At 39.9% G+C, this 25,186-nt stretch overlaps 1 protein-coding gene across 2 annotated transcripts in view; it reads left to right on the forward strand.

Moving 5' to 3' along the window:
• LOC143300739 (mRNA (2'-O-methyladenosine-N(6)-)-methyltransferase-like) overlaps positions 1-20,413 on the forward strand; it is a 32,236-nt gene extending 11,823 nt beyond the window's left edge. The window contains exons 8-13 of one of the 2 annotated variants that reach the window (XM_076614632.1): positions 66-235; positions 801-887; positions 3,877-4,058; positions 5,304-5,498; positions 6,922-6,996; positions 10,087-20,413. In XM_076614632.1, the coding sequence (XP_076470747.1) occupies positions 66-235; positions 801-887; positions 3,877-4,058; positions 5,304-5,498; positions 6,922-6,996; positions 10,087-10,228 (851 nt within the window). In that variant the 3' untranslated portion in view covers positions 10,229-20,413. The remainder of the gene's footprint in view (positions 1-65; positions 236-800; positions 888-3,876; positions 4,059-5,303; positions 5,499-6,921; positions 6,997-10,086) is intronic. The other variant, XM_076614633.1, reaches the window with a different exon arrangement.
• The last annotated feature ends 4,773 nt before the right edge of the window (positions 20,414-25,186 follow it).

The raw sequence follows: 25,186 nt of genomic DNA on the forward strand, positions 1-25,186 counted from the left end.
TGTTTTGCTGTGCTGTGGTAATGATGTAGTACAGTTTACGTCCAATATGTTTTGCTGTGCTGCAGTGCCAGAGCTACCAGATGTGCCCCAGAAAAGGGTCCTGTGTTACCCGGTTCATCTGATCACTCCCTCCCCACCTCTGCCAACGGTGGAGTACCGACCAGAGCAAGATTTTATCAACCTCACCTACAGCGGGGAAACTGTGCGCATCACCACTCTGCATTTTCAGAAGCTTGTAAGTTTTGGTGTTGCTGGGCTCTGGCTTGCCCTTCTGATCCGTTATCCATTGTCTGTTTACGTTGTTTGTTTTTAAAAAGATTTTTTGAATTTTTATTGAGAAGTTTTGAAATATCACAGAACTGAACAGCTGCCCAGTAATTGGTGTTAAAGTTTAGTAAATGATTGTCTGTTTACCTGACTTGTGCCTGCTGCAACAAGTAAGAAGTCGAGTTGTGTGAATTATGCTTTGTTTATGAAATATGAATTGTTATTATGATATTTGTACCCAGTGAAACTTTATTTGGTTCAGTCTCCCCCACCACAGTACCAAAATGCCTCTCTCCCCCCATTAGCCCCTCACTTCTGCATCACCACACCCCAGCCTCACCCACACAAACAAAACAAGACCCTAATCTCCCATAAACCTCCTCCACAAAAATAAATAATTCAAAGTGTTTTTCCAATGTTTAGTTTGATAAGATCATTCAGTAGTTCAGAAGTATTCTTCTTCAGATTGTGTGTGTTGAGGTGTTTCTATTGTGGGGGCAGGCCCTGACCAAGCTGATTGGACTATGTTGCAGGAACAATTGTACAAGATTCACTGCCATGATGACCACCAGTTAAATATGTTCTTGAGTCGTACCTGGTGCCTGTTGAAGCGATACCAGGTTGGTGTGTTTGTGTACACACTCTGGGTGTAGTTGAAAGCTGGAGTGGGGTGTGCAGACATGGTATGCAAGGGGTGAATGGTTTAGCTCTCTGTCTGCCTAATAACCTGCACACAGACCACAAACCACCCGTAAAGCTTGGGTCAAGCACCCACCCAGGTAAGATCAGATTTTTTCCTGCCACATCTTTTTTGTTTCATTTAGTTGGGGTTTAGATGCAGGCCATTTCCAGTGACTGACTGGCATGACAAAGTGGGTGAAAGAACTTTCATTTTGGGGAGGAGGGTGGAGAAAATAATTTTGTTCACCATCATCATTTTCAGTCTAGTTTTTCATGACCTTGTTCCTTCATTTAGGCCAGGCCCTTGGTGGTGTCATGTTTGTTTTAGCAAAAAAACCCAAAACAAAACAAAAAAACACAAAACAGCAACATCAGACAAACAAAAAACAACAACTAACAAACAAAAAAACAACCCAAACTGGTGTTCTTTCCACTCAGCAGATAGATAAAGGTGCTTTATTAACAAAAAAAATGCCCTCAGATGTGGCCGTCCCTGATGTACAGACTTGTGTCATATTGAAAGAGTAACTCAAAAATAGATGTCTTCTCAGTTGTTTTGATATTGCAGCTGTCAGAAATCACAAGTACAGGATTTGTCTCTCTCATAGTTATGAAGTGTTCAAAGTCTTTACTGTAGAGATCTGAAATTGAATCTTGTGTCTTTCTCTCGAATCAAGCAATCATACCAACACAGCAACGAAGAATTACACACGTTGATTGTAGCATTTGACCAGAAAATTGAATGAAAAGAATCAAGCAAACATACCAACACAGCAACGAAGAATTACACAAGTTGATTGTAGCATTTGACCTGAAAATCGAATGAAAATTTAATACACATGTGTATGTGAAAAAACGGACTAGAGTTAGCTACATTCCCAGAGATGATGAACTATTGGTGGGCTGTCAGAGAGGCGGACTGAAGTGTGGAAGAAACTGCACCAAAAGAAGTCAGAGTTCGTCAGTTTTGCATTATTAAAAAAAAAAAAAATCTTTATTTCACAAAACTAGAATTGTGTGATTACAAATAGAACACCAAGCAGATACAACTGGTAATCTTCCCTTTGTATGCATGAGAGTGTGATACTGATGGGAGTGAATGTGTGCTGTCCTGTTCTCTCCACTGCATTTGTGTGCATGGTACATGAAATGTAGTGGGAAACCGATTGGTGTGTCACTCACAACATGATCTGGCTCATCTTTTTGTATACATTGTGTGTGTTCTTTAATTACCATGAACGAATGACTGCTGTGTTTATTATGTGTTCTGCTACACATAACTCACTATACTGTGGCAGTTGTTTATTTACAGTGTTGTTGTTTTTATATACACCTTGTATGCAGTTTGCTTTGTCTGTCAGACTGTCAGTGATCAGGCTGACAATCCATGTCTTCATCGATTAGTTCAGCTCAGTATTGCATTCTGAGTTTGACCATTTCTGATGTTTTAGGGAGGTATTGAGTGGATCTGTCGCTTTGCATGGATGGGAGTATTTCAGTATTAAATGGATTTCTGTGTCAGTATTTGGTAATTTAAAAATTTATTCAATTTATGTCAGTATTGGACATGCACTTCGGTTGAACAGTCCTTGGACGTTGGCCGCAAACTTTTCAGTATCAGAAAAATAAACATCTGTAGGTCAGGCATTCACTGAAAGAAGAGATGGACAGAGAGACACAGGCATACATATACAGATACACACACAAAGGGAGTGACGGTGCTGTGTAAATGGGATGAAGAGACCCTGGTGATTAACCAGAAACCAGAAACGGTTTGGTGGGCTGGTATTGGTTGTGATTACTTGAGCCAGCCAAGGACAGTGTCTGAAGTTTGATGAGGAGAAATTGTGGACAGCCTGTGTTCAGTGCTACTCCTAGGCGGTGGAACTGCTGAAATAATGCAAAGTTTGCAATTTAGGAATTGCAGAAATAAGGCAGAATTTGTAATTTGTGAATTGCTGAAATAATGCTGAATTTGAAATTTCATTGGATGATAAAATGATCAGTGTGTTTAGCTTAAAAAAAAAAAAAAAAAAAAAAAATTGCACTTTTGAATAACTGCTGTAGCAGTACACATTTCATAGCTGATGTTTATATGATTTGTAAGTTTAACATTACTTCTGCAAGATTTTCTAATTGGTTCAGCATCAGTTTTGACAAGGTGGAAAGCAATGAAAGGGACATTGAGAAAGAAGGAACTGGCACAGGGAGAATCATTTGTGGAATTGTTGGCAATGATGCATGGTTCACAGTCAGAACAAACTGAGAGGGACCATGCTTGAACTTGAAGATTGATGATGGAAATGCAATGTCGCATTCACTGTTTTCTTGCTGCATCTGGCATCTTTGACAAATTTCAAAGAAAAAAAGATAAAAAAAAGAACGAGAGTTTTGCAGAAATAGGTTGAGAGTGTGAATAAGTGCATCATGCAGTCAGAACTCATTGCCCTTGTATAAATGAAAGTGGTAAGTGCGTAATGAATGCATTATTTTGGTGTTGGTATATATGATAAACATAACGGCATTAATCAAGTCCAGTCAACAGCCCACTGTATACATTATGGTGACAATGACCCTTTTTGTCAGAAAAGGCTTCTCATAGGCCATATTATGAAATCCAGACGTAACATGAGTGCTGGTGTGAGAAGGAACTGCACTGTACAAAGTGAAAAAGAGTCTCATTGTGTGTGCTGATGTTCATTTAAACATACATATAGTTCAGTGCTGGCCAGACATATAGAAATAGGAATATTAGTTGTATTATGTGCAACTTACATTGATTGAACATGCACAAACGCATGCCACTCAAGTGCTCGTGCACACACAGAAATATACACAGACACACACACACACAGACACAGACACACACACACACACACACACACACAGTGGAATGTGTGAGTGATGATTTTCCTCTGACTCCTGCAGACATCCTTTGGCACCTCAGCAGAAGGATTTGGAATGCAGGCAGCCTTGTCGTCCTCAGTGTTTGAGTGCATCCACAGACTGTTTGGGGTCACCTTTGAGTGCTTCGCCTCACCGCTCAACTGCTATTTCAAACAGTTCTGCTCTGCTTTCGCTGACACTGACTGCTTCTTCGGTTCAAGAGGGTAGGCAATTTTCCTGTAGTTTTGGTATATGAAATGAGTTTTTAATCTTGTGTCAGAAATTTCTGTTGTACAGTTTTCCATCAGAGTAGATTTCACTGATTTTTCCTTCTACACAGAGAAACAGATCAGCTGGTGTTGTAATTTTTGTATCAGGCATGTTTTTGGTCTTATGTTTTATGTTTGTGCATGCAAAAGCACACTTGCTCACTCAGCACACATTAACAGATGCATACATATTTGCACTTGCAGAAGTACACGCTTACGCTCATATAAACGCATTTACATACACCACACATACCCACACACACATACTCCCACAGACACATTTTCACATATGCCCGGTTAAACAGATAAGTTTGCAGGCACAACTGCATGCATGCATACAATGTACAAATGCCCTGCTCAGATTGGTACACTGTGCATTGCTGATAGTGTTTGCAGTCACTTGCTGTATGAAATGATCTTTAGGCTTCCCTACAATGACATTTCCCTGCAGTTTGATGTTGCTAGTTGTTGATGATGCTGTGGGGTTTCCTCTCACCAGCTGATGATGATTCTGTACTCTGTGTAGTTACATACAGTGTGATGATGATTCCCCTTCCCCCATGGGGAGGTTGGGTGCTCTTTTAGTATGAATATTATCCCCACCTACTGGTCATTGTGTGCAAGACATTTCCTCATTTCTGTGTGCTTATTTCTTTCTGGCTTTTTACTTTTCTTGCTGTTCTCTTTTTCGTTTTATCTGCCTTGCTTGTCCATTCACTTGTAGTTTTTTTTTTTCTTGAGTGAATTTAGTTTTTTTCTGGGCTTGATGCTTTGGCATTACACTCTTGCACTTTTCTTGCCCCTAGGATGGTCAGTTGCCTGTTGTCATTTTTTTCAAGCTTTGTTTGCCTGTTATTATATATGATTTTGTATATTATGAACAGTTATGTTGTGTTGACATTCCTTGACAGAATGGTCAGCATCAGAGGCTTGTCCTATGTTCATGTGCGTGAGTATGGCTACTTGTGCCTGATTTTCTATTCCAGGTGTTTGTGCATGTGTTTATGTGTGCATGTATTTGTTCAGGTTCAGTGGGATCAAGCTTTGATATGGACAGTGTGTTTCTCACCTGCATGGCCCTGTGTGGTCGGCTGGGCTATGTGTATCAATGATAAAGAAATGAATGAGTAAATAAGTAAACAGATAAACAGATAAATAAACGAATAAATAAATACTGAAATATTTCCCTTGTGCGGGCAGCCCCATCTTGAGCTTCTACCCGCTGAGTGGGTCCCTGGAGGCCAACCCTCCGTTCTGTGAGGAGCTGATGGAGGCCATGGTGGACCACTTTGAGAACCTGCTGTCAGAGACCCAGGAGCCCCTGTCCTTCATTGTCTTCATGCCCGAGTGGAGGGACCCCCCTACTGAGGCACTCATGCGCCTGGAAAGCAGTCGGTGAGTCTGTGGGCGCAGCTGTCTCTTTGGAGGCGGTGAATGAATGAGGGAACAAACGAACAAACAAAATTTTGTTTTTCCACGGTATTGAAATAAGTACAATAACATGAATGCTTTTTTTCTCTTGACCTGGAAAGCAGCTATTGAGCAGGATTTATGTCTCTTTGGAGGGTGTGAACGAATGAATGAATGAACAAACATGGTGAGGTTGAATGAATGAATAAACGAAGAAACAAACAAAATTTTGTGTCTCCAGGGTATTGATATAAGTACCATAATAACAAGAACATTTTTTTCGCCACCCAGCCCTGGATACAAAACCTGTGTAGAAAGAAGAGTGTAACAAAAAAAAGTCTAGAAAGAAGAGCGCAACAGCAAAAAGAAAGAAAAAGAAGATGGGAAGAAAAGAGAGAGCGAGATGCACCCGACATGGAAGCAAGTGTCCATGGGTTTGAGTCCTGTATATATAGACTGGGATTTTTGCTCCCCAGATCTTAAGTGGTGAGTGCGGGTCATTCAGATGAGATGAGGTCCAGTGTGCAGCATGCACTTCAAGCAAGTAAAAGAACCCACAGCAACAAAAGAGTTGTGTATGGCAAAATTCTCTAGGAGAATCTATTTTGATGGTAAAACATATACACTTGTAGAAGAAAAAATTGAAAAGAGTGACAATGCATTGCAACGCAGTGCAATACAATATATTGCAATACAGTGTATTACGATGAGCTTTCTTTACTCTGAAAAACTCTTCAGTAATCAGACATTTTACTGATCTTCATGAAGCTTGGAAGTGGGCTGCATTGTAGTCCTGTCATAGTTTTCAGTGTGGTGAAAACCACAAATGGATTTTCCCCACTCAGTGCAAAGACCAGCATGAAAGAAGTGTAGTGTGAAAACAACCAGTTGTGCACCAGATGCACATGTGTCCTCAATCAATCAATCAGTGGTGATGTTAAGTGTTGTGTGCTTTTGCTGGACTGGTCAGACAGGTTTATAATCTGTTTTTTCTTTCTCTCTTTGTTTGGCTTGTGTGGTTGATTGCTAAACCCAGCATGTCCCTTCATGATAATCAGTTATTCATATGCTGCTGCTGCTGCTGCTGTGTGTGTGTGTGTGTGTGTGTGTGTGTGTGTGTGTGTGTTCCATGTTTGGGGTTGTTGGCTAGTTTCCAGCTGTATATTTGTATGTTGGTGGCCCAAAGTGGAAATGTTAAGGGGAGGTAACCTACTTCTGGGAGGTTATCGGCCGTAGCTACTTTCGTTTTCTCCGCAAAGGTGGATAGTAGTTTGCACAGGACAGGAATCGGACTCCCTGCCGGAGTCTGCACTAGTGGGTCACGGTAAAGTATGTTAGATAAACGTAATTTTAGGAAAAAAAAATCCTTTTGCCCAGTTCAAATAGGAGTTCAATGATTTTATTACAGATTCAACAGGAAGCAAGTTGCCCTGCCAGCCTACGAACATGAGTACCGCCATGGCATGCAGCACAGTTGCGAGCAGTGAGTACTGTCTACCTTTTTTTCCCCTCTCTTAGCTTGCAACATACAACCTCAGGACCTGACCGGTGCGTTGCGTCTTTGTTGTCAGGCATCTGTTGCCCCCCCCCCCCCCCACCCCCCCCTTTTTTGTGTGTCTGTTTTAAACAGATGTGGCGTAGCACACATGAATCAGTTTGTACACTTTGACACCTCCTTGAAACTGAAACTTGCAACGTATCAACTGTTTTTTTGAGCGTCTGACAGATTATCAAGTATTGACCAGCATGTTGGGTTCACACCAAGGTCAGTCTTCTGCTATACTTCTTGTATTTTTTTGATTGTTGCTTTGATAGGGGTAATTTTTGTCAGCTTTGGCCTCATGTGATAGCTGATGTGTTGTAGTGTGTACAGACATGCCGTGATGCTGCATTGAAACTGAAATAGGACTTGCAGCATCATGGCTGTGTCCTGCGATGATTTGGGCCTCCTCTTTCTCTCTTTGTCTGTGATGTGTGTCTTTGTTCCAGTCCCTCTGTCTGTTTCTCACTGTAGTGTAACACAGCATAGTGGACCCAGACCTGTCCATGCCCCACCTGTCCAGGAGAAAAATCCCTGCACAGGTATATCCGATGTAAAGCTCACTGGTGACAGTCCCAAGGTGTGCATTGTGTGTCCGGCCCAACCTGTCTGTATAGTGTCATGATTTTTTTGGTTGTGCAAACCATGTTTTTCCTGGCATTGTCCAGGTCAAGTGTTTTCACAAGGGTTTCCTTTTTTTCCAGTCTGGATGACAGGAAACTCTGTGAGGACCAGGTCATTTATTTACACCAAGTTGATTTTTCCTTCAGATCAGCAGCACTGCTATAAAATCATAGAATCTGCGAGGCTTCTTCCTGAAATACTGGGCAAATTTCTTTGGTTAATTCATCAATTGAGGCATCAGAAGGTGGTATTCTCTCTGAACTTGTCACAATCTGCTGGACAGCAAAATGGCTTGTTGGGTGTACAATGTTTCTTTGCTTTCTCCACCACCATCACAACTTTTGTTGCCTCGTTCAAACCATTTTGACCTTGTGTGTCTATGGAAAGATGTGTATGGGAGCCAGCCTGGTTTTCATGGAAATGGGCAGCTAGATGGAGCATTGGTCCACTGTGCACACAGCCTGTCTGTGCTCCTTTGTCCCTCACTCTTTCATGGCTTGTGCTTTCTCTTTGCTTTTTTTTCGCTTGATTTGCAACCACACTAACTGTGGTCAGTGAGCACCTGGCCTGTTGCTCCTTTCACCCCTCCCACAGCTGGGTGTGCTTTTTGACATGATACAGGGTTTCCAGGTTGTTTGGAAAATTTGTAGAAACTGGGGTACCCTTTTTTTAGGCCCTAAGTATACTGTGAAAACTGAAGGATTTGTAAGTTTGGCCCCACAAAAGAGAAAAAAAAAAGAAAAAGAAAAAAAAAAAAAGATCTTGGTGATGTTTTCTTCAGTTGAAAAATAAGAAGTTCAAACCTTAACTGGAAATCAAACTAGATTTTTGTAGAGTTTAATGTTGGGAGTTTCGGGCAAAATCATTTTCAGAATGATTTCCTTTTTCATTCTAATGGGGCAACATTCAGGCATTTGCAGTTACGGTTTTGTCTCGAGGTGTGACTGAAACTGAATAGAAAAGATACTCTTAAAAAGAGAGAGATTAACTGGGTTTTTAAAAAATTTTTTTTATGGTTTTCATTCTATTTGCAATAGATATATTGATGTCTTTACCATTCTTATATGAATTTCATCTTTCTGATATTTATGGTGACCTGTTTGAATGTGCAGTGTGTGTCTCTTGGAAGATACTTATTTGGCAGACTTTCCGGCTGTCATTTCACACACAGTAACATTGACTTGAACACTGAATGATGGATATGTTTTGAGTTGTGGTAAGCAGGTGGTACTTTACGACCTGAATAGCACAGTGAGTTAGTTCGTGGGGAAGGTTGAGCTTTTCCTTGTTTTTTGTATCTTGAGCTTTTCCTTGTCTTTTATTAACTTTTTTTTTACAGCCTCTATCAATAACACTAACAGCATTTGATTGTCCATACAGCTGTTGTCAGAGCACAGTCTCTCAGCAGAGATTCTGCTCTGGAGGCTGAAGCCTTGCTCACAAGGCACATGGCTGACTGGCAAGGCCAATATGTAGTCCGCCAGTGTTGAAAAATCTGGAAAGTCATCTTGGTGATCGAGAATTGTGTGCTTATTTGAATGAAAGATCTACCTCAGTTTTTCATGGACACCAGGTTTTCAGTCTATCCCTGTTGATCAGAACTGCATTGTTGCCAACAGGACAGCAGAATCTGTTTGCCAGCTAAACAGTTTTGTCTTGTGGGAAATGATCTGTGCACACTTAAAATCTTGCCAAGAGATGACAGAGTGTCCAGATCTGCAGGACAAAATTGGTGATCAAGCTTTTTAATCAAATTATTAGTGCCAGGGTAGCCCTCTCAAAATGTGTACTCACATTAATGATATGTAACTTTTCATCAATTTCAAAAAGTGAAATGCCACATAATCATTTAATGCTAGCTTGAAACCAGTAGTTTACTTGGAAAACCACCTGTCAGCAAGACCGATTCGTTTTCGGTCCCTCTAAGCATATTTTTCTTTCTTTCCTCATGATAAACCATATTTCATATAACATAATTTTCTTCATCTTGTGAAATTGAATAGCTTGCAAAAATAAGCAGAGGGTTTTCCAGTGAATATTAGACAGAAACATCTCTTGTAGTATCTTACTGCAGATATTCCAATTTCAAGTGGAACTCACTGTGATGTTCTTGTCACAATCCGAATGGAGTCTGTCTACTTTGCGTTTACCATCTCTCATCTCTTGATCAGTTTGTAGCCTGCGACTACCATACTAACATAGAAATGGTAATAAACTGATCTGTTGAGTGGAAGTGTGATGTAGAGTGAGCCTAGGCCTGGGAAAGACTGGAGGAGGGGTAGAGAAATGAGTGGCTGTTGGCTGCATGTGGACTGCTGACGGGACCTGGCATGACACAGTGTGTGCGGCACACTGCCCCACCTTGTCCACAGGCTCATGCTGTGCTATCTGGCTGTTTCACACAAACAGCGTCTGTTCCAGGAACGAGGTCAACGTCAAGTCCATGCATGCCACGCTGGTGGTCTTCCTGCAGAACGAAGCGGGCTTCCAGAAGTGGGGACCCACCCCAGAGAAGATCAAAGAACTGATCCTGGCCGCCAAGCCCAAGTAACTTGTCGACCGCAGGGGATGTGGTGGTGTCTTCAGAGCAACAGTGTTCCTGGTCTTCTGATGCTGTAGCAGAGAGCAGTGTTTGGTTGGCAGATGGACCCCACCCCCAGGACTTCTTGGACTGTGCTGGGCCCTTTGATGTGTTGGTGCTGTGGACTGCTGGCAGCGGTGGCTGTGTTGGGACCGGTGTGAAGACAGGTGGGAGAAACACCCAGGTATTGGTGGCTGGCTGCCCAAGTCAAACACGTGTACTGCTGCCATGTTTGTGTGGTGGGGGGTTCCTGGAAACAGAAAAAAACCTTTGTTGTCCTGGACTGGAAGAGCAGCCGGCGTTGTCTTCAGCATTATGTAGCAGACAGGGAAGAAGGGGAGGGGAGTGAGTGGAGGCTGTGAGGAGGGGGTGACTTCACACTGCACATATCTGAGGAGAAGTGAGTGCAGACTGTGCATGTACATTGTGGCAAGTGTGCAATAGTGTGTGTATGTGTGTGTGAGTGTGTGTGTGTGTGTGTGTGTGTGTGCATGGCAAGGACAGGACCTCAGTGCTAGTTTGTACAGGAGGTCACGGTTGTGGGAGGGGCTTGATGACAGGCGGAGGGAGAGTGAGGTGAGGGTCAGACCTGTGGCGCAGTGTGCTAGTGATCACACAGTGACTGACAGGAGGGTGCCCTTACAGGCACAGCGCAGCTGACTGACCAGTGCTCTGCCCTGCTCCACGCATGTGGCCCTGTCGTCTCTTCACAAGGTTTGTGATATCAGTGTCCACATCTCTTCCCTGTCTTCACCTGTGTGTTTCTCAGCTTTTCAGCCCTGAAACATGGCGCAGTGTTTCCCTTTTGCATCTGGATTGTGTATTGCACAAAGTATCTGTGTCCACTTGTATCAGATTTTGGAGAATTGGTATTTCATACAGTTTGACTGCATCAATTTCCCCTTCCTGACACATGGAAAGTCATTTTGTCACAGCTTGTGTAATGTAACTCATTGTAAAACTATTTTTGAAAGAGTTCTGAACGTGTTGATTATCAGTAAACGTGCATCTCTGTGTACAGCACAATGACTGTTAGTTATAGGCAGCAATATGGCATTCATGTTGACTTGTTTGCTGCTGGAGGGTGTGTATGTGTAACTTCTGAAACCAAACACAGGGTGGGGAATAGCAAAAATCATTAAATGCAGTTGATACTAACACAGAACAAGAAAGTTATTTGCTCTAAAATGCTATGAAATGTGTGATTCAGCACCTTGTACTTTCTGAACTTGACAGGGAATTTTAACTTTTTTTTCACTTGAACTTTAAAGCACTGTCCTTTTATATCGCTAGTTTGTCAAATTTGATGGCTGTGGAGTGAAACAGAGCGGAAGATGTTTCCGATGTGTGTTTTGTGGTGTGAACCACTCATCTGTCTGGTGATGGTGGGAATTCTAATTTGAATGGTTTATTGAGGGCAAAAGTATAAGCTACAAGCTTCAATTTCACCATGCCCTCACAAAAACAAAACAAAAGAGGGAGGCCTGTGGAGCAGGTTTTCTGGAAGTTGAGGGTGTAGGGACACCTGTGGCATGGGTCATGTGTTGGTCAGAGGGCCCGGACGACTGGTTGACCAGTCTGTCTTGCTGTAGTGACTGTTGGGGCCCCTCTACACATGTACACAATGGGCAGCTATTTTTGGTGGGGTCTGGCAACAACCTGTATGTGGGGGGTGGTGGGGGCATGGGGGGGAAGTAGAATTGGATTGGCTGAGCATTGCGAGGAGGACGCCAGTATGAGAGGAGGAGTGTGCATGTGTGAGGACTGGAAACCTTTTGTGTTGAGGTCATGATTTGGTGGGGTTAAAACATGCCACTTGCATGTAGGAATGAATGTGAACCACAAACTCAAACAAAGAAGGGAAAAAAATCATGATTGATATTACGCATGAAGAAAGAATTTTATGGGCTATGATTTTATGAAAAGAATGATGTGAAGAACTGTTTCAGAAATTGATCATTTTAAGTGAGTTACCAGGTTGAAAAAGACAACAGATTTTAATTTCTTTTTAATCTACAGTTGGTTGTAATGAATTTTTGAAGTCACGATAATTTTTTCATGCTAAATATTTGCAAGATATATGATATATCTGTATAGAATTGTACAAATGTGTTGTTTTTGTACCTTTTGCTTCTGTTTGAAAATATGGCATTTATGGAAATGAAATGAAAGTTTGAAGAAATTTTATCCTTCACCAATAATTGAAGGATGATACTATTGTTGATGATGATTATTTAACTGGAATGTAATATTTCGTTTTGGTAATACTTTTTTTTATGTGTAGTAGTAGAGCAAGTTGGTTGTTAGTTGTACATCAATGGGCGATGAATCATGACTTCACTTGAAATTGGTCTTGTCTGCTGTTATGTTGGTATTGGTGATGTAGTCCATCAAGTGGGACAGCAGTTTGGGAATGTTGCCATAGGTGGTTGTTGTTGGTCATGTTGGCATCAGACCAGTGGGCCTTTGAGTGTGTGTGTGTGTGTGTGTGTGTGTGTGTTCATGTCACCAGTGTGTTGAACAGGCATGTGGAGCAATATGAACTGTGTTGCTGTGAACGTGGGACTGGTGTGCAGTGGCTTCTGCTGAATCGTCCACCTGTCCCTGTCTGACAAATAGAGACCTACCTCTTCTCTCTCTGTTCTTTTTTTATTTCATTATTTTATGTTTTTTCATTAACCTGGTGGAAGTGTTGGGTTTGTTTTGGCTTTGTGTGCTCCGGTGATTCCTTCATGTATGTCTTTTCTGCTCGTGCATCTTGTGTCTTTATCAAGGTGGTGACCTATCAGTGACAGCAGGCTGAAAAAAAAAAGGAAAAAAAAAAGGAATACCACTTGCAAAGCATTTAGAGACTGGAACATGAAGCATTTGTGCCAGTTGTTTTAAATGATTAAAAATGCAATCGATTGGTGCCAGTTGTTTTAAATGATTAAAAATGCAATCGATTGATAATTTGCAATACCATATTTTTGAAAGGAGGCTGCTTAGATTTGTGCATAGGCCTTGTCACTTAATGCATATATCATAATGTCCCAGAATGACCTTCCAAAATCAACAAATCTGAATTACAGGCCAGGGTCAGGTCTCGAGTTGCACTATATATATGTGTGTTAATGTTTTTTAAAAAAACACATGCAACTGTCAACTCGGCCATTATTTGGAGCAAAACAGTCCAGAGTTTTAGGCTTAAAATTGTGTTAGTGGATGCTGTTAAAATTTATTGAAGCTGAAAAATCAAGATGAAGATTGGGAAAGTTTGAAACTTTGATAGATCTATAATCATGATTGTAAAGCACACACTCTTGCACTTGCACACATACACACATGTGCACTCTCTCGCTCCCTAAGGAATGTTGTTGAAAGTAAATAATGAGCTGTGAAGATTGTCTGGTGGTTTGTTCCAGTAGACAGTTATTAGATGGAATGGATTTGTGCTGCAGTCCACAACATGCCTGTGAGCATTGCACAGTGACAACATGTGTTTGGTTCAGCTGCTAGTGGAATGTATTATGTATTCTTTTTCTTATTGTCCTTTTTTTCTATCTCTTTTGAAAGACTGGCTTGAAGAGAGAGGGGAACTCTTTTGCTTGGAATGAGGATTTTTCTGGTTGTTGCGGAAGAGTTTGCGCCAGAAAGGATTGAGGATCTGAAACCTCTTACCTGTTCCTCTTGCTGGGATTCATTTCTGCAGTGAACTGCCCAGACAGTGTTGACAGTCACACTGTGTTTTGCCCACACAGCTGTCACACATTAGTAGAGGTGATCACAGCGGCCTGGGTGGCAATACTTCTGTGTTATACATATTTTTTGTATTGGCTTTATTTTTATTTATTTATTTTTTTTGATTACTGGTACTTTTTTCCATTTATTTTGTGTTTGTATTAAGAAATCACACCTGTTCTCCGTCTTCTTCAGTACAATGGTCTTTCAGTTTCTTAAGTCTCCAAAATGTGTTTTATCATTATTATCACTGATGTGAAATCCCTCAAGCAGGGTGTTGACTCTGCATCCCATGAGGGGCCTTTCATATGGTCCCTGAACACCAAACTTGTGCAGTCTTACAAAAATCAGTCACTGCCACACATGCAGTGGTTTAAGCAGTACTACCACCGCTAACAGTTTTAGATGCAGAACTTTGTGTTCCATGTGTAGTTTGTCATTGCTTCAGGACACTCCTTAAGCCTCTTCTGCCAATTGTCAGCTTGCAGAATAATTTGTCTGTGGAATCGGCTTGTAGGCCTAGTCATCTGTACAACCTCGTCCGTGCAAATTGTTTTTCTCGTGTTTTTCCCCCAAATGGAATCCGTCCTTTTGTCCTGAAAAGTGTGACTTGGCCCCTGCTGTTTGATGAATGTGCAGCCACACTAATCATGTCCTTCTAGTTTCCTTATATATGACAGCTGACTTGTGTGTATGAAAAATAGTCAGTCCATTTTCTCCCCATCAGTGTACTTGACGTTGTTGCTTGCCATTCTTTCACTGGCTTCAGATTGAAAGATTATGTGAGGGGGGAATAAGTTCAGTAAGTTCTTTTCTTTCTGAAAAAAATATCTTTCTCTAATGGAAACCTAGAGGTGTTTCACTGTCTGGAGTCTGTCTCTGAAAAACTCCAGTGTGTTTGTCTGCATTGCCTGAAAGTGGTGAAAACTCTGGAGTTACACATAGTGTTCTTCCTGTTAAGTTTCAGAAAGAAAAGAAAAAAAAAAGATGATACATGGAAAAAGGGTGCTTTTTGTATACTGTGTGAGATCAGTAAAAACCCACATTCTGTTGTTTGGCTGCCTCCAGGTTTCAGTGCAGCAGACACCTATGAATTATCACTCATAACCAAGGTTCCAGTGGTCTTTTCCCTTTTTTTCATATTTTCTTAAAGTACTTTTTTTAATTAACATTTTTTATATTTCACATTTTGATATGTATTGGGTTTATATGTTCCTGAATTTTTTCTTTCAAAGTATAGTCCTGGTGTTTATACTTTGATATGTATATGATAGACATGTTTTGGCATTCTCTGATTGTTGAAACCAGGCATTTGGCTGATCTGGGAGAGAAGGCAACAAGTCTTTGTTTGTCTACTTCAAATTTCACTGTCTGGTCCTGTGTCACTGTACCTCAGTCAGTCAGCATAGCTGTGCATAGCACATACATGCCAGCTTTCACCAACCATGTGCGTTGAAATTGGATGTGGCTGTGCCAGATGGTATTCCAGGGCTTCTGATAACCCACAATGAAAATGGAAAGGATGCACTGCATGTTCTTTAAGTAGGACCCCAGGGCATTCAAAAAGCTTGTACAACAGGCTGATATGAGTGAAAATCTTGTAAGGGAGCTTCAGTCTTACGCTTGGGTTGTTAGCTTTGAAGGAGAGTTCGTTCTCTTCACCACTTCCAGGCCCAGAAATCTGGACGATTCAGACTAGAAGGTATGTCTGTCTTTGTGTGTTTGAATCAATGCAGATTTTTTTTTTTTTTAAAGAACGTGTTAGAATATCATTACAGTGCCCCTCTGAAGGTGAGTCTGGGACCACCTTGAATTTTGGTGAAAGATACCCTGGGATGCTGAAGATTTGTAACTCACCAGAAGCACTGGCATTTCCATTTTTTGGACTCTGAAGTGAGTTCCATTGATTCACAGATCTGAGTGTTGGGTTTGTAATGATGTGTGAGATACATGTAGAAGGAGTTGCAGAACTGTACATTATTGTGAAGGGGATTGAAGATGTTGATCTGAGTGTGAGGTTTGGAATAGTAGACTTGTTAAAATGATGGATATTAGTTTTCTGTATAGATTATGTGTATTGTTTGTATTGGATATAGTGTGTGCAACTCCAATTTTTAATCAAAGTTATATTTTTGTGTTTTAAGAAAGGGGAGAGAGGTGGAATTTTGTGTTTTAAGAAAGGGGAGAGAGGTGGAATTTAACAGGAAGAGAGTAAATAATAATTATCTGAAAAGAATATTATAGTGATGGTTTGTAGGAGCAAACTGCATATTTTTTGCATTTCTCTAGACTTGATAATTGTATATATATATATTCTTACTATGTTGTATTATTTTTTTTTATACCTGTGTCATGTGAGTTGCCCAGTGGCAGTTTAGGGGGTTGTGCATTCCTGTTATTGAATTTTTTTTGTGTTATGCATAGTTTTGTTTGTGTTCAGGCTACTTTTATTTATTTATCTTCTGGCAAAAAAAGAAAGAAAAAAAATGAAGAAAAAGAATGTCATTGTTAGAAGCTTGTCCTAGGTTTATGTGCATGAATTGTGTACATGTATCTAATTATGATGATTGTTTTTCTTTCTTGTTTGCATAGTGTACTTCGGGTTTCACTGGGAACAACTTATTTTTCATCGAGTCTGTTTTTGTTTGTTTTTGATTTCATATATCGTTGTAACTGAGATACAGGTTTTCATTCTTCCACTTTCAGAAGGTATAGAAAAGTCATTGAGACTGATGAGTAAACAAGAGAAATACATGTAACCCACCCAGCCCCCAACTCCCCCCCCCAAAAAAAAAACAACAACACACTTTGTTGAAATTCTCCTTTATAGCATACCCCAACCCCTTTCCAAAATTATTGTGACAATTTTACATAACTATATTGCCACTAAGATTCCAGTCTCTTGTTCACTGTATAGAATTTATCTCTGGGTAAACCATTCTTTCAGAGGACAGTCTGCATTTTAAGGGGCATGCCACCATTTAAAAGATTTACTTTTAACATGTTTTTTTATGGTAATTAAATTTAAAAGCAAAACATTGGACAGTGATGCTCTGTGTCATATTTAGGCCAGCTAGCTGATTGTCCCATTAATATGTAATTGCTGTAGGAGTTCCTGTGTTCTGATTGTCACACTAACATGTTATTTCTCTGGAGTTTGTGTGTTATAAGTGTCACAGTAATATGTTATTTCTGCAGGAGTGCCTGTGCTTTGTCACAATAACATGTTATTTCTGTAGGAGTTCCTTGTGTTAGAATTGGCACAGTAACATGTTATTTCTGTAGGAGTTCCTGTGAAATAATTGTCACAGTGTTATAACTTATTTCTGTGACAGTTTGTGTGTTGAAATTGTCACAAGAACATGTTATTTCTATAAGAGTTGCTATGTTGTTCACTGTAGGTTTCTGAGTGTTCCTTGCTGTGTGGAGATGGAACACTCACCTGGACTGTGGTGGTGTCAAATGAGATGTGTCCACATAATGGCTTTGACTGGAGGTGTATGTGGTTGTTGTTTGATGTGGTGATGTTACTGGGTAAAGTGATGTGGTTGGACGTGAATGTGGAGGGGACAGGGGGCAGTGTAATGTGTTCCACATGTGGTGATGATGTGCTTGTTATCTGGGGCAGATGGATGGTGTGGATGAAGGCATGATGGTATTAGGATAATGGTGATGTGATTGTTTTTGACAGTGTGATACCATAAACGGTGTAATCAGATGCTACATGATCGACTTGAATGTTGATGCCGTGTTTGTGTGTGTCCTCCTCTCTTAGTGTTTGGGCACTGGAGAGGCCACTGAAAAACCTAATGGTGCTGTTGTGTGTGTGTGTGTGTGTGTGTGTGCGTGTGTGTGGAGGTTAGGGGGCAGGGGTCAGTGCCCTTCCACCCTGTTGTCCACTGTCTCTCCCGCATGGTCATCTTCCTGGCTGCGTTGTGCGTTGATTAGCCTGTCTTCTTTACTTCTTACATCAACTTGACCACAATATGATGTTGGAAAATTGGTCTCTCTGTGTTTGTGCGTGTGCGTTCTAGTCGGTGCAAGCTGGTTTCTGATCACTGTGAGGAACTGAATGTTAGTTGCTGTTGATGCATTGGATGTCGGTGAACATGTTGATTTTTTTTTTCTCTATACCTGTATATCCTGATTTATAATACATGTGTATCTGAGTTATTACCCTATAACTGTGTCATTGCCGCTGGAAGGTACGGTCAGTTGCTGACTTGAGGTGTCTGCATTCTGGAGATCTGGAATACTTTATTTTCGTATGATTTTTTTATGTCCTGAAAGTTTGATCTCATATACTGCTTTGGTGTGTGAATGTGTCTTTGTGTGTCTGAGAGAGAGAGAGAGAGAGAGAGAGGGTGAGTGAGTGTGGGTGTGGATGCTGCATGAAGTGGCACTTGTGAGGAGAGGATGCACTTGTTGCTTCGGAAGAACGAACTGTTTCAGTCTCTTTATATATCACAATGTGTGGTTGAGAGTATTTATCTTTGAGCATGCTTGTGTATTGTGTGGATTATGAATGTTACTATTGTTGATTTAAATCAAACTTGATATACTGCTGTTAATTTGTCAGGAATATACGCATAGTTGTGTGTGTGTGTGTGTGTGTGTGTGTGTAATTGTTTATATATCATTCTGAGAGCATTCATCAGGCACACATCTTGAAAGAAAGGAAAAGCAGTTGCAGCAGGTGAAGGTTACAAGGAGATAGTAATTATCCTGAAGTCTGTAGAAAAAATTCCTCTTGCAAGTGAAGGATCCATGATGTAATCCTCTCTGAAAGGGGCATTGGATCTGCTGAGCAGGAAAGTTATCACTGCAGTTGGTAAAAGAAAAATGGCCATAAAAAGTTGATAACTTATGTCATCTGTGGGTGTAGATATGGGAAAAATGAACAGTAAGATTTTAGTTTGATACATCGGAACATTTTATCATTTATTATCTATTAGTTTTAAACCAAAAAAAATATGAAGTATTAAGATCCTAAAGATGAGGACCAAAAAATGTGATGAAAATGACACAGAAAAGACTAGGGTGTATATTAAGGTCTGATATCTGAGTCATGGACCAAGTGAGGTTTGTATGGACACAACCCATGCTGAAGAGAAAGTCTGGACAGAATAGTGAATGTTGAAAGATGCGTCAACTGTCATGCATGAGATTTTGTTGAGGGGACACTGTTTTGATGCATTGTGTGAAGGGAGAGTGGGTGAGGAAGGTGGTTAGAGGGGTGTGGGGGCAGGGGGGGTTGGATGTGGAGATGGCTACTCGGCCAGTCTGAGCCTTGATGCTGGTGAAACAGTGAAGGCTGAAAGTTGTTCCTAAAGGGTCATGGACTGTTCTGTTCAGTTGCTACTTGCTTGAGTTGCAGACTGCTTTTTTTGTGGTCAGTTTCCCTCACATTAGATGGGCACTGAAGGCCTGACCAGGACATTTGGGTTAAGTGCAGGTCAGGCATCTGCCACCCCACCCTCTTTCAGTTTTTTATTTTTCAAGCATATGCAGTGTGGCGTTTGTGGAACAGTCTGCATGCTTCGATACCTCCTTGAAACTGAAACTGCAGGCTGCTCATAGGCTCTTGACCTCACCATTGTAATACAGGTCTTCAACCGTGTTGCTGCTGCTTGGGAAACTTCACCATTGTATGGTTCAGAGCCTGCCTCTTACTCGCTGCAGGATAAAAGCCCAAGTCAGTGGTAGTGGCGCTGAACAGTCTTGGTGCGTCTTGTTGGAAAGTTGCTTCGGGTCATTGTTTGCTGTGGATTATTCGCTGAGGGATGCGTTCACATGACTTCATATGACTGTCCTGTGACCAGCCAAGCTTAGTTGTGACTTGGGTTGCGTTGCGAATACAAAGGGCAAGTGTGTGACTTGATGCGGGATGTCTGTGTTAGGGACATTGTCGCTTCAGCCTCAACAGATTGCTTGTTGTTTGTTGTACAGACACTGAGAGTCTCAAGCATATGATGTTTGAAAGATGAATTATGTGGACAAATCTTACTTGCAGAGCAGGCCCTGGAAGCGTTTTGTGTCAGTCTTTTTTATCATGAGTGGTTGGGATTGTAGAAGGGAGTATAAATTACTGGAGGTATGTTGTAGGTTGGCCATCTTCCTCATTCATCCTAAGGTGGACATTGTTGTAGCTGTACAGCTGTATTTTATGGAAGGGTTAGCTTGTGACTTAATCTAATGAAAAGGGTGTTTTATTTTTCTTTGTGTGCTTGATTTTATTTTCCATTTCATTCTTTACTTTGGTTTTCTCATTTCTTCTGTAAAATACTTGTTTGGTAACATGTACCAAATGCTGTCATACATCATGTCTTTGTTAAGATTGTGCTTCTGTTTAATATGACTGATTTGATTAATTTTTTAAAACTGTTTGTATCCTTAGATGTAAGCAGGCCTAATAAATTAACAGATGAAATGCTATGATCAGTCGTCTTTGTTGGCTCTGGTATATTTTTGTGTGTATTTGGCATCTATCTATTATCTATCCATCTATCTATCTATGTGTGTGTGTGTGTGTGTGTGTGTGTGTGTGTGTGAACAGCAGTGTGTGTAAATTCATTGAAAGATGTGGATCCCTGTAGCTGAGGTAGACGTTGAATAGCTTGAAACCCAAGGTGTTAAAAAGGGATTCTCCATTCTCCAGACATGACCTATAAGATCCAGATCCATCTCAGACATGGCTCAGAGTGACATCAGGTTTGTGGACCTGCCCCTTTTCAGAGTCTGGGTGTTCAGAACCTTGTCTTGCCAGGATACACCCAGGATATGTCATCCATAAGTAATGAAGGAGACATACCTACATAGTTAATACACAGAATATACACTTTTAAAGGAGGAATGTGACTTAAGACATAAAAGATATAAGAGAAGCATTTATAGATCCACAGAAGCTGCACACACATATGTAGAAGCACACATGCAGAACACATGTTCTTTTCTTGGAAGAGTGTTTAATACATGTCCTGTTTTTGTTGGGATTCCGCTCCATGAAAATGCCACAACTGCATCACAAGAAAAGGTTCTTAGTTTTCAGTCCCATTACAGACAGACAGCTGGAACATATATATGCACATGTGGAGAGAATGTATGCATTATGCATGCATATGCACTATATGTATGAGGTGGCAAAAAAGGCACAATAAATACAAAACAATATACCCGGTTAAGGTATTTTGACAGGAGTCATGTGAGAGCATACAAAAACAACACTAAAACATAATATGTCCTGTCTGTCCAACCACCTTGTTACTGTTTCTCTTCTTGGGTTTTCCTTTTCTTGAGTTTGAACTTATAAAGTGAAACAAAGGGACCAAGTAAATGTTTTTGTTTATTTTTCATTTAAAAACTTTTATTTATTCATTCTTTTTTTTTTAAATTTTTTTTTTTTACACGGGAATTAAATGATGTGAACAGCTAAACTTACAATGGACTTCAATAATTGGGCTTATGTATGTATTACAGATCTAGATAAAATGTCCATAAGAACAGCAACAATGGCAGCAATCAACAACAGCAGCATTAATAGTACTATGACTACGTCTACTTCTGTGGCTGCTGTTACCAATACTAGTAACACTATCATACTACTGCTACTACCAGCACCATTGTCAGTAGTTGGAACATTAGCAGAAACAATTTGAAACATCAAAATAGTAAATACCATTAGTCATGGCATGCAGTCCTCTGAATGCACAAAGATCATTCACACAAATATTGAGTGCACAGTTTGCTGGTAATTCATTTATCGGATTTGTCAGTCAGAAATTCCAGTTCTTTGTTCTGGCACATTATCAGCTCCTGCCACCAGAATAATGCAGTAGTATGTATGGTATACCACTGCCATTCATCAAGCTCTTGTGACTGGAAATTCCATGTTCACCTGCTTTTTACAGGTTATCTTTAATTGGAAAAAAAAAGTGCAGATAAAAAGTCCCCTCTTTTCTTTCTAACAAACACATGCACCTTTTCACTGACATTTCAAAGGCACTCTACTTTCAGTATTCTAACAATGGCAGACAATGACAAAAGTGGTATTTACATTGCATGGCTTACAATTTGAAGTTTATCAAAGTTAACTCTTGACTTGGGCAGCCCAGTGTAAAAAGATGTACAGAAATCTTCCTCCAGTTAATATATGATACTATTGCTGATCTCCTGTCTTGCTATAACAAGATGAACTGCTGTTTATATTAAACTTGTATACATATTGTTTTCCAAACTACAGGTGTTCTATGAAATGAACCTTCATGGTGTTTTTTTTTTTTTCTGAGCTGTGACAGTGTGTGCTGTTCTCTGAAATAGAACTTCTGAATATTATTTTACAAGCTGTAGGTGTTGGACAGGCTCACCAGTAACACACCATTTTCCACAGAAATTATTTGTTCATTTTGTCAGTGATTATCACTAATTATTTAAAGAACTTTTCACATGACCTGTAAGTGTGATAAAGCTAAAGCAATGAATCAGGATTTGCACTGTGATATATATGCATTCTGTCATCTTTGAAATAAAATCCTTTATAATATCAATCATTTATAAAATGGTTCCAAGGCACACATGAAGGGACACACACACACACACTCGAGCATGCATGCAATATGCATGTTCACATGCAACCAGAAAAAAAGAAAAATATGGCATGTAAAAAAGGGACATGTAATTATAAACAACACATAATTATCTACAAATACCACTCGGTTGAAAAATGTGTTTTTGTGCATTTTGTATTTGCAGATAATTTTTTATTCAAAGGCACACATACATGCATGCACATGCGCATGCACACCTTCATGCTCTCCCACACATGCATCAAAAGACAATATGCAACCATCACAACTACCAAATAATATCAGAACTATGAACATTGTTGAATCTAGTAAATCACCTTGACTACACCAAAGTTCATAAAGGCAACAAAGAAAAATTTACAGTGATTATGGCTGTGGTTATAATCATAGGTGCATTATATAAACAAAAACGTGTTCACACATACATAAAACTGTAAAAAAAAAAAAAGAAAAAGAAAAAAAAAAGAATCACAACTGCCCTGATGTTCTGTACATATTCTACATGATCATGGCTTGCAAGCAAAGGTGTTTAATTAACGAAGAGAACTGCTGCCTGTCTCCAAACACAGAGCTCACAAGTATGTCACTGATGAAAATACACTTGAACAATATTGGCTGTAATCAGTTGCTGAAAATATCATGTTCTAAAGTACACTGAACAATAAATTTTATTCTTTTTTCACGGTATGGAGGTTGAGAAAGTTTAGCGAACATCTTTTACTGGAAATGCAAAACAGATTATACTGACCAAGGAAATAAAACAACTCAAAACAATTTTTGACAGTTTGATATACTTCGACAGAACATAACTGTTTCTTTTCCCCTTCATTTTACATATGACAATCCACCCCCACCCCCCAACATACACACACATGCACAAGCGCACATACACACACAAACCCCACCCCACACACACTCCATACATGCACACACACACACACAATCAATTAATTAAAAAACAACAACAACAGACACAATCAAGCTATCAATCAACATGCACTGTCAATCAAATCAAAACATAACAAACAAAAAACCCAAACCCACAGGTTTTGGTGACAGAAAGTTGTGGGGTGACAACAAGTTAACATGGACATGAACATAAGTAGGGCATTCTGTTATAAAATTCATCATCCATAAGAGAGAGAGAGAAAGAGGGGTGTTTGTTTAAAAAATCACCGTTATTAACCTCTCTCTCTCTAGTATTTTATATATATATATATATATATATATATATATATATATATATATACACACATGTATACAAATCACATATGGTGTTGTGTGTGTGTGTGTGTGTGTGTGTGTGTGAGAGAGTGTGTGTGTGATCACATATAAGCATTATAATCGGAAGAAACGGCACACGACGTTTGATCATGTATAGCCAATTTGATTTTTTTGCAGTTTAAACTGTATGTAGACAAACAAGAATATCATATTATTGAATATGGAAACTCAGTATGGTGCCCTTACCTTAAAAAGCACATAAATATGATTGAAGGAGTTCAACGCAGATTTACCAAGTGTATAACTAGTAATACTAATAGTACTCGTGATCTTAGTTATGAGGAGCGCCTGGCTCTTTTTAATATGCCTAGCCTAGAGTTTAGAAGATTAAGAGGTGATCTCATTGAAGTACATAAGATCATGCACAATATTTATGATCCTTGCACCACCTCTTCCTTGTTTACTATGGCTAAGTACGATAAAACTCGAGGGCACAACTTCAAAATAAACAAAACTAATTTCGTAACTAACCAGTTCCGCAAGTTCTTTACTAACCGTATCATAAATCTGTGGAATAACCTTTCCTATGACACTATCAATGCACCATCGGTAAACGCCTTCAAAAATCACATTGACAAAAAGTTTAAGAACCATGTATTTTCCACAGAGTTAAATCTTTATTGAGCTGTAGATAAATATAGTATACACTATGCCAGATTTAAACAAGGGTCTGTTCATAACAAGTGATCCAAAAGCACATAAATGGAAACTGATTATGAGGGCAAAAGGCTTTTAGCCTATAGCCAAACATTTCTGTGATTCTGTGATATCACACAGGCATCCCTCGTGCACCACACACACACACACACACACACATCACTTTCGTTGCATGCATACAACGACAATTATGCTGTGACTCATATTGTTTTCGACCCTGGTTCCCTAAGGCACATACTGGATCTCTGACCAAAATTTTAAATACAAAACTCATTTACATAATTATGTCTTGATTTTTCAAGCATTGTGCATTCAATGTTGAAAAATGCACCATACATATGTGGGGACTCTTTTTCTTCCCACTTCAAGGGGCAAATGGCCTTGTCAGCCCTGCACGCATTGTTATTTATATAACATTGATATGACATGATATGATGATGATACTGATTGACACTGCATGCTGTCATGGACAGCATGAATTTCAAGGAAGCGTCAACTTAAAGCGTGCATATGAACTGAACCTGCACCACATCTGCTTCGCTATTATCGGGAAAAAAAAAGAAGTGTGTGTGTGTGTGTGTGTGAAGAAAAGAAAAAGAAAAGAGGAAGCACCTACTTTACCAACGAATAAACCCTACACGCAAGTCAGGACTCACAACGAAAATGCCAAATAATTACATATTTC

Source organism: Babylonia areolata, chromosome 26 (genome assembly GCF_041734735.1).
Source record: "Babylonia areolata isolate BAREFJ2019XMU chromosome 26, ASM4173473v1, whole genome shotgun sequence".
Lineage (NCBI taxonomy): Eukaryota > Metazoa > Mollusca > Gastropoda > Neogastropoda > Buccinidae > Babylonia > Babylonia areolata.